Source organism: Bombus bifarius, unplaced genomic scaffold (assembly GCF_011952205.1).
Source record: "Bombus bifarius isolate JDL3187 unplaced genomic scaffold, Bbif_JDL3187 scf7180000008178, whole genome shotgun sequence".
Taxonomy (NCBI): Eukaryota; Metazoa; Arthropoda; class Insecta; order Hymenoptera; family Apidae; genus Bombus; species Bombus bifarius.
Genome location: NW_022884495.1, coordinates 623,519 through 634,137, shown reverse-complemented (window position 1 = coordinate 634,137; position 10,619 = coordinate 623,519). Strand labels below are relative to the sequence as shown.

The 10,619-nt window shown below is 28.5% G+C and overlaps 2 protein-coding genes across 6 annotated transcripts; both read right to left on the bottom strand.

Annotated features, from left to right (window-relative positions):
• Positions 1-759: 759 nt before the first annotated feature.
• On the bottom strand, positions 760-1,998 carry LOC117209604 (protein yippee-like 5). Of its 4 annotated transcripts, none has more exons than XM_033451806.1 (3): positions 1,892-1,998; positions 1,588-1,782; positions 760-951 (listed from the first exon to the last, which is right to left on the bottom strand). In XM_033451806.1, exons 1-3 carry the CDS (start codon positions 1,912-1,914, stop codon positions 762-764), a joined length of 408 nt encoding a protein of 135 aa, XP_033307697.1. In that variant the 5' UTR covers positions 1,915-1,998; the 3' UTR covers positions 760-761. The 4 variants fall into 4 exon arrangements, with proteins under 4 accessions (XP_033307697.1, XP_033307698.1, XP_033307700.1 ...); XM_033451807.1 differs by having other exon boundaries at positions 1,588-1,749; positions 1,892-1,953; XM_033451809.1 differs by having other exon boundaries at positions 1,588-1,749; positions 1,887-1,933.
• A 1,292-nt stretch (positions 1,999-3,290) lies between these two features.
• Positions 3,291-10,262, bottom strand: LOC117209624 (HMG box transcription factor BBX). 2 transcript variants are annotated; one of them, XM_033451855.1, is made up of 9 exons: positions 10,052-10,262; positions 9,728-9,967; positions 7,235-7,435; positions 6,550-7,005; positions 6,248-6,435; positions 6,034-6,156; positions 5,847-5,954; positions 5,422-5,759; positions 3,291-4,926 (listed from the first exon to the last, which is right to left on the bottom strand). In XM_033451855.1, the coding sequence occupies exons 2-9, from the start codon at positions 9,752-9,754 to the stop codon at positions 4,838-4,840; spliced, it is 1,530 nt and encodes a 509-aa protein (XP_033307746.1). In that variant the 5' UTR covers positions 9,755-9,967; positions 10,052-10,262; the 3' UTR covers positions 3,291-4,837. The 2 variants fall into 2 exon arrangements, with proteins under 2 accessions (XP_033307746.1, XP_033307747.1); XM_033451856.1 differs by having other exon boundaries at positions 9,728-10,262.
• Positions 10,263-10,619: the final 357 nt, after the last annotated feature.

Genomic DNA, 10,619 nt, shown 5'->3' with positions numbered 1-10,619 from the left:
ATTTGTGTCTCAAATGTACGTCGATTTTGTTTGGCTTTTTAGTATACGTTCAAAATTCAATTAGGTTTCTTTCTATTTTTAGTGTATCTTTATTAATAAACTGAGGATTTTTATGCAATTGTGAGAAATTTAAAAATATCAGAATGCAGAGTGCATTAATATTAAAAATATATAAAATATTCAAAGTACAATATCCGTTTTAATATTTGAGGTGAGTAAAACAAATATTTTCTGAGGTTCTATTTTATTAGTATTACATATTCATAAAAATATGAATTTGCATAAACATCCGCAGTCTATTTATTGATCAATGTAGATAAAAATATGATTAAAATATTGTTTGTAATAAACTAACAAATTCTCTGAGATTTATTAAGTTAATTAATATATTTGGTCGTAGTTTACAATTTATCTTACTTATTCAATATAATCTATATTTTTCTTTATAATAAATTTTAATATAGAAAAACATAGTAATATTTAAAATTCTGACACAATAATAGACCGAACGTTTATTTTAAATCTGATCTAGCACAAAATACATTGTTGAATGAGAAATAGCTTTAAAATAATGATATATGTTTCATGTTTACAAAAATATTAGATATTAGATATTATATATAAATCATCGTATACTCATACAATAATCTTTTCTTTTTGATTATTTCAAATAACAAAAGAACACAGAGAAGTAGGACAACTGATTTAGCACTGACTATAAGGTATTCTTATCCTATGGCGTGCTACTTATGTGTATGCTATTAAATATTGTCGCCCATTCCATCGCTCTCAGTGACTAAAGCACGTTCCAAGATGACACGGCCTTCCTTGTATCGTTGATTCTCGTCTGTGGCAAATTCATACACCCACCCAAGTTTAGCATCACAGTTTTTGCAGCTGACATCTCGGACCATGTGACGACCCGTCAACATCACTCTATCCTGTACCTCGCTGTGTATCATTGTAGACAAATTAAATTATGAATAGGCAAAAATCATATAAGATTATTCCATTAGTACAATTTCTCTGAGATTTTGTACATTTACGAATGGTATCCTGTGTGCTAAATAATGTTAAAAAGCTACATATGTATAAACAGCAAAAATCATGTACCTAAGAATAACATATAATAAATATAAAATAAGTAATAAAAGTTACAAACATTTAAATAATCAATGAAACAATAAAATTATTTTTATTTGAAATAATGATAAGTTTTTTTAAAATGACAAAGTTTCTTTAAACTGTACTAATAAATCTTAACGTAATATACAAATAATACAATGAAGATATCAAAACAAAATGACGCCATGTTGTTGTACCTTTGTAATTAATTTTACAAACAATTACAGTTCTCTTTCCCATATGTTTAAACACATTCTCCTCTAACGGATAATTCGAGTTTTTACTTAAATTCAACTCCTCTGTCCCTCTTTCTTAGGTACATGAGTATAATAACATTCCACCTTACACAATTGTCTTTGTCAAGCGCGAGAATTTTCAAAAGGTAGAAATGTAAACATAAACTTATTGTATATTACGTTTGACGTTAATTTATTTAAAGGAACAAAGGAAAAACGCGAATACCTGTAATTCAAGTTGACGACTTTGTTAAATAGAAAAGCACGGCCTGTCGCGCCCGTAAAACGCGTGCTTATCAGCTGACCTCTGTTTGTAAGATTGGTGTCACAAGAAGCGCAGGAGAACAACCGAGTACCTCCGATGTGTTCCAAGAAAATTACACCCATCCTGAAATATCGTAAATCGCTTTCCAAGTATCTACTGTGAAATAAAAACGACTTGGTAGATTCAAGTGAACTGCATTGACTCTACAAACAAGCAAGTCATGTAATTTGATGTAGTTGTCACTACAGCGTGATACATACACTACGCTACGCTACGCAACAATACCATCCAAATGCTTGAGTCTGCCAAGCTGTTTCAATCATGATTCATAGATTTCAAACTTCTAGATGGTACAACCGCCTACGAAAATTTTAAACTCGTACGCTGCGATCACAGCGACGCTGAAAAAAATACAAAAATGACATACAAGATAACATTGCATCAAAATTATTTCATGATTATTTATAAAACTACATGTTCTATAAACATATAATTCTTTTAATTTCAATACAAAATTATTGTCTCTAATATAAATTTTCTTTCGATATGAATATTATTACATACATAATCAACAGTTTAAAAATGGTTTAATAAAATAGTGAATAATTTGAAAGCAAAACATTTTGTATACAAGTCGTAATTTTAAAATGAGAACGCAGTATTTAGGTAAGTTTAAATCGAAATTAAAAGAACTATATGTTTATAAAACATGTGTCACTATAAATAGTCATGAAATAAGTTTGATGTAATGTTATTTAACGGTCTTATATGTATATTTACGAAATTTATTTACTTATATCAACATCAATAGCGATACGTGAAAATTGATTATTTTTTAAATTAATAAAAAAATAGAAATGTATAAAACGAAATACCAATGAGAGGATGAATAAGACAGATTTGTAATCTTAACGTTAAAAATCACAACTGAGAAGAAACATGTATATATATTATCTATATTTATACACGAGCAAATTAAATAAAACATAAGCATCATAATATATTTTTGGAAAATGACGAAAATGCCACAAATACATATTACTCAAATATTTATTTAATTTCATGCCTCATAGAAGTATTCCTATGAATTACTATCCATATTCGCGTCTAAAATACATATGCGAATTGGGAAATATTTTTAAATAAATACCATAAATAAAATTAACAAATCTTTTTTAATAAAAATTTTTAAAAAAATTTCTTTAAAAAAAGTAATAAGCTTTCTTTAGAATAAGACTCCTTACGCATTATTTTTTTTCTTTTTTAAAATAAACATACATTGAAAAAATGAATGTTATTTTAGAATAAGAACTGTTATATATATTATCCCTTTTGTATTCAAAATATCTTGTAAATAATTTCGAGAGATTACATCAAAATATTATATCTTTATTATTCATATAAACGGTATACAATATGTTACAAGTATATATATAATATAGATATATATATATATATAATATGTATGTTCGTGTAAATTATACTTTTAAAGCTAGGTACATAGATGTTTGTGCAGTAAAATTCGAAACACTTTCCCTTAATTTTTTCTTTTATAATTCCAAATATTCGGACGTTGGCCATAAAAGCCTCGCTATAATTATGTACCGTAACCACAATTAGAAAATGTGGAAGGTATAAATGTAAAAGCCAAAAAACATTTAGAATTACGAAACGAATCGAAAATATATTGTTGGTCATTGTTTAATATCTATGTTCATATCTCTTCAAGGCACATTTGAAATATAATCAGTATACTCATTTCCATATTACAGAGGAATTTACTAACATTAATTGTTCCTATCATTTCACTAATAGTGTCTGGAGTTAGACTTCAATGAAATTAAAAAAGTGAGAAAGAAAAACGAGAGAAAAAAATCAATAGAAAAATATAAAATATTAAAAACTCCTTTAGCCAAAATCACAGACAAGTCCCTTACTTTCTCAAACAGAGCACAGAAACGCATTTTTCATGGTCTTAATTCTAGAATAATAGTTATATAAATATTATAAATATACATTCATATATATATACGTAGTCTTATCAAATTATATACATACACGTATACATACGCTTTCTGATATTGAATATTCGCTAATAATAAAATTTACATTTTTTATTTTGCATACGTAACGTTATTATGTATATTTACATGTACGCACGTACAGCATATAAACAGTGGTCTCTTTCATGTGTACATGTATATTGCGTATGTATATATATATATATATTTATACATATATATTTTGATTATATCCTTTTTTGATATTCAGATCATGAAGGATATCTTCCATAATACTGCACCTATTTCTATGTACATAAAATGTTTACAGAACATAATGAAATATAGATAAAACGTACGCCGATGATAATAACAAAAATAGTAACAAGTGACTTTGCAATTATTACGTGTTATCGTTACTACACATAGATATGATAAAATGCCCTGCTCATCGGCTTTGTGAAGGTTCACGGTTTTGTCACCGTCCCTTCTTCATAGTATTTATAACATTTTATATTAAAAAAATTAATTTGCAAGATCAAATCCTTGCTCTGCCAATATCATCATAATACACGCTCACTAACACTCTTTTATTGCATGCACCTTTCCTTTCCTTCAGCGAATATTTACCTAGTCAGGTCCTATATGACTATAATACGTCCTTTGTTGGAAGTTGCACAAATTTCCCAATGAATATCAATATGCGGGCATTTTTATTTCAAGTTAGATAAAATGGCTATCATCTGCACTGCAGGTATTTATTAACAAGTATAGAATGCTTGACGTAACATTTTAATAATTACACGCAACGCAAAGTGAAAACTAGAATCTTTCTTCAGTATGTAATAGTAACAAGATTATTCATTAACAAACTATACAAGAAACTATATTCCATAAACCACATTTGTGGGACATTCATGCAACATAAAAGAAATATTTTTACATTTTGAGTGACGAAATAATTATAGCAGTCACAATATTAATATTCATATTAACAGCGATTAACGACATAGATATTAACAATAATAACGTAGTACATTTTTGATAAATCGGAAACGTTATTATCTTTTTTTTTTAACAGCAATCAAAGCAATTATTTCAATAATTCAGCTAATAAGAAATTGTATTAAGAAATAAATGAATAAGATTTTGGTTTACTTAGCACAAGTTTACGTCATGAACGACTGCTAAATATGAAAAATATATATCTCTTATGTATTATTTTTGGTAAGTTTTGTTCTGTTGGCGGCAACTGCTGCAAGACATGCCAGTGCTTCTAAGTCCGGCGATGCACACCATGCTATCAATATTTACATAATTAATTAACTTGATAATAATTAAATAATATAAGCTTATATCGTATTTATAATAACAAACATGAAACGTAATATCCTCTATTTTCATAATCTTAAATATTTCAATTTTAAAACCAAGAATGTTTACAAATTATAAAACTTAAGTACAAGTGAAAACTTTGCAGATTGGAACGTAAATTTATGTTTTCTAACTCATACATAAATACCTTATAATATAAATTGAAGCTTTAGTTAACTGAATTCTAGTTCCTAATAAAAAGTACAATTTCTTCTTGTAACTTTCACTTCTTTATAGATGAAAACATAGATAATCTAAATAAAAGATAAGACAATTTTTATAAGTTTTTCTTTCATAAAAATAATAACGTTCCAATCTGAAAAATTTACAAGAAATATTTCTGTTATATTTATGAACAAAACACTAAAAAGTAAAATGAAAGTAAGAAATAAACAATACAGTTTATTTCGTCTATACTTACATTTATTGGGTTCCTCGATCTCAATTTGCTTTGAATCATTTATAGCTGCCGCGTTACGTGTAATGCTTTGTTTTCGTGCTTTCCTTTTTTGACTTCCAACTAAAAGTTTCTCAGCATCTTCTGAATTTTCACGTTCTGTTTGAGATATTTTTGTATTGTTTTGACTGTTTGCTTGATCGTTGCTGTCGAAATTATTCTGATGCCTTTTATTATTCGAAGTCGATGTTAATTTTTGTACAATTTTTTTCTTTTTCGTACGTTGTTGCTTCTTCTTTTCCTGAAATTCTTCTAAACTTAAAGATGGTAACGCTTCAATTTTCTTTTCTAAATTAAAGTCCCTACATAAGAAAATGAAAATAATACATTTTCATTGTATATTACACAATATTTTAATGCGTAACACTATAAAATGACATTAAACTTACTCAGCTCGAAACCTTTTTCTTGCAGTCCATGGTCCAAAATCAATTTGTCCTTCTGCACCTTCAGTTTCTGTTTCTTCTGGCTTTGATGCTTCTATATTTCCCTCGGCGCTTTAAATAATACTTATATTATTTCTTTTTGTTTCCATATATATGATAAAAATGCAAATAATAAACGAATTTAAATTACCTTTCAACAAGATGCTCTAATTCGCCGCGAGAGCTATTTCCACCTTCACTACTCAAGGAATCTGTTTTTTCACTGACATTTGAAGAAATAGAGTTTCTTCTTTCAGTTGCTTGACCATCAGTGCTAATGAAAGCATCAATCAGAAGTAGGTTATTAATGATGAAATCATATTTTACATGTAACACAAGTTTAATGAAATATTGTAATTATTTACCTACGATTTCCAGTTTGTCTTCTTCTCTTAGGCTGCTGCCCTGATGCACCAACATTTTTCATTTGTTCTGCAAGGAACTTTTGATAACGTAAACCTTTGCATGTTCGTTCACTTCTAAAATTACTTTCTTCTGAAGGCATGTTCGTAGTTAAAAAATTATTTATTTCTGTTTTTTCATCTTCTGTATCCTAAATACAATTGTTAATGTTAGAAATGTGAAATTTTAAGAAATAGTACGACTATTTAATTATTTAAAAGTAGAAAATTTAATTAAGAAAAATTTGATTAAAAAGGTCCCTTACATATTGATGCACATTATTATTTGATTCAGATTTTTTTCTCTTTTTTGCATCAAAAAGATCAGCTTTACATTCTCTCTTATTATCAGATGAAAAAGGTACTTCTAAATATCTTTTTTTAGGAGGTTTTGGAACTTCAGTATCATTTTCAATCACAGAACCATTAATAGTCACTTTCTCATCTGCTGCTTGTGTCTTTTGAGGTGTAAATAATGAACTGAGGCCACCAATTTGGGATTCATCAGCTAATTTTCCTGGTTGAATTGATTGTCCATCTCGCTTATCAGATTTTGAATAATCGGAAGACTTGTTCTCACATTTTACACTTTCTACTATTTGCTCATTAGAATTTGTTTCTGCCTTTTTGTTTGTAGGCCTAGTATTCAAAGTACGTAAAGGAGGTGCTGGTAATTTGTACCACTTAAAGTCAGGATTTGCATTTAAGAATGCATCTTTGTACTGAAAAATTTTAAATTGTAATCATAAATATTAAAATTAGGAAAATAAAAAATTTGTAATTAAAATTTCTAATATACAACATAAAAAAAATATTTAGTTTTTAATACAAATTTGTGTAGAATTGTAAACAGTATTGAGTTTGTAAGATTTACAGCTGACTATGTCAAATTACATCAACAGTATAATTACTAGCATGACATTTAACTTCCTTCTTATGCAAGTAATTTACCTCCTGTGCTAGATTTGTATAAGAACGTTTTTGATCTGGATGAAGAGTGGCCCACCATTCTCCAAGAACTCTTGTAACTGCTCGATTTTCTAAATGTGGGAAACCAGATCGCACAGAACCACGGTGACGTTTACAAAAAATAAGAAAAGCATTCATTGGTCTCCTTGCATGGTGGGCTGGTTCTCTTAATTCTCGTGATTCCTAATTGTTAATACAATTTGACAGATCTATTAGTACATATCTCTTTACAAATATATATATAACTGGTTAATAATAATTATGTAAAGTAATCTAATTGAAATAAAGTATGTGTGTGTATGTGTGTAATTATTTTCTATTTCTATTTAAATATAGTAAAAGTATGTTTTTAATACTATGTTAAACAATTAATAAGATATGAATTAAAATATTTGTAATTAAATTAACAAAAATATTTAGTTATAAACACAAATACCATTTCTTAAATTAATATATATAACATATTTAGTTGTCATTTGTTACAAAAATTATATAATATGATATATAACAATAAAAAAATCACATATATTTTTAGATCAGAACAATATTCAGTTATATTACAGCACTTGTGAAACCTTAAAATCACATACCTTGACAGATTCTAAGGTCACATATGCTTATCTCTACATTCATAGATAATAGCAATATATTAAAACTAATTGTTTATATTAAATGTACAATTTAAAGAAATACACACAAAAATATGTTATTACTAATTTAAGAAATGGATGTATGTGCATACATTGCTCATCTACGTGTATATCCCTTTTTTAACAATGAATAAGAACAAGTATCATTTAAACATTTTTTGAATGAAATATTTACTAAAAACTATTATTAATATAATATACCAAATGGTAAATAATATGTTGTTTAGTTATTTATTCAATTAAGCACATTAAGAACGAAATTATAAGAATATTTTATCATTTTATGTAAGGTATATTAATTTTATAAAAATAATTTTCTTGATAAAAAAAACTTTATTGATTATTTAATTACGAGTGCAATTAAATGCATTACTTATAGTATACGTTATTCCCCATACTTTTTCTAATGTTCTATTCACGTCCATACTTAACGAATTGTTATACAAGTGATGAAAAAATGTAAACGTGAATCAACACACAAATATGACGGAGATTGTGCATATGCACGTATACAACGCATACATATACATAAGTGAATAAAATAAAAACAGAAATATATCCATTTTAATGGAATGTAATCTTTTCGTTATTTATCTATATCTTTTCAATATTTTTACCTTCACGATAAGTCAACTTTATTACGAAACGAGAGTATAATAAAAATATATTAATTTACATTCTGTGCACAATATTATGAAATCGGTCATAAAATTTAAACATTAACAGTACAAAATCACGAGAAAGATTCCATTTGCTGCGACGTTTGCAAAAACGATTTTTCCAAAAAAAGATTGCGTTCCATGATAACTCTAAGACAAAAAAGAAAATCACGTCTATTTATGGTACAACGAGGAGAACGATCTACAAATGCTTTGGATTGGTAGAGAATCCAATGTCAAAGGAATGAAAGATTCGCCACATTCCCGAAATATTTCGTAATAATATTGACAATATACGATTAATATAAAAATTGACGGTAGTAGTAGCAGTAGTCTCATTGAAAAAGAAATATAGATATCCGCCGTCATAACAGGCATATGTTAATTTTCGTATTCTGTCTAATTACTTCAGCTGCACAAAGTCCAGGATATTTTCAGTATGAAATGTCGCAATTCCTCACTAATTTCGATTTATCTAAAAATCGGATCGTTAGTCAAAAATATAATGAAAAATATAATGAAGGAAGTATAGTCAAAAATTGTTAGGGCATGTCGGTTGTCATACGTCGCAGCTTTCGTTAATGCTATTGTACGTTGATTGCCTCGATCGCACTACCTATCTCTGTCAAATTCGTACGAGCTTTCGATGTTTTGAAAAAAAATTTGCAACATATTTCATATGAACCAGTCATCGAAGAGAATTGCACTTTGCACATTTTTTCCAAGACCTCATGACACCTTTCCGATCATCTACTGACAGCTGCTTGTGCAAATGTAAATACTGCATATAACAATTTATACGTCTTTCTATGCACCGATGATCTGGCAAATATTTGAATGAAGTGAAACGTCCCTTGAAAAAATTCCCATTCACGCAAAATGCTACTATATTCTTGTATAATTCGTTCTTGAGTCCCTCTAATTGTCAAATATTTATTAACATAGAACTAAGCCCAAGACGTTGTTGTTCCTTTTAGTATGACTAGTCTCGAGACATTGTATAAATCCCGTTTTTTGACTCAAAATCATCGCGAATAAATCACACGTTCGACTGTTCAGAATGATAAATTTAACCTTAGACAGTATTACGAATTCGCTGTTGACACGGGCGTATCGAAAAGCCATTGGCAATTCGAGAAAAATACAATGTATTTCTCCCTACTCACCTTGCGTTGTTGCTCGTTGGCAGCCATTTCTGATTTCACTTGACAATTCACTCAGCGGCGCATAATAAAGATAAAGCTTCGGCACTGAGTGTCCTCTCTTTTCCTCCGTATCTTGCTTTCTTTCTCTGGCTCTTTTCCGTGCACGAATTAACCTCTCCTTCTTACGTACTATTTCTATCTTTTTCCTCCTTCGATGCCTTCGTCCACATTTGTTTCTGGTGGCCCACGTGAAAGAAAATTCTGGCAAAAAGTCACGATATTTTATCACATTTCACGAAATTTATTAGTCGCTTTGAAAAACATTTCGGGCTATGTTTTACTCACAAGTCACACAAACAGTATTATTCCAGCGATTTGTGTTTGCAACTAAATCATTTGTCGTGCAAACGTCACGAATCTACAAACGTCACTGTTAAAACCAGTCACGCGCCTATATGTGCTCGTTCCAAAAGAATTAATCTGAATGAATCAATAGATTCTAAATCGTATCGACTGCTAATATTATTTTAAGTCTCTAATGAATACTGAATTCTTGTTTCGCTTCGTATAAAATTACACACACTATCGAGAGAGCAATACGTTAATGTTGTACACATTTTCAGCATCGTGCGCATTGTGTTCAAAAAAATAAAAGGTTCGCGCGTATGAGCATATCAGTGTTACCAATTAAACTACACAAACATTACTAAAAGAGATTTATTATCCTTGAATGTTTTACTTTTTAACCCTTTAAAATGAAGGATTTACAAATTTGTATAATATTTCTCAATTAATATAAATGACATTATTAATTTTTTATTATAAATTACACATTATCTTTGAGATTAAGGCATTGATTAAGGCGATGAAGATATTTTTCAGTTTGTGATAAAAATGCTGAGATGATTGCCAA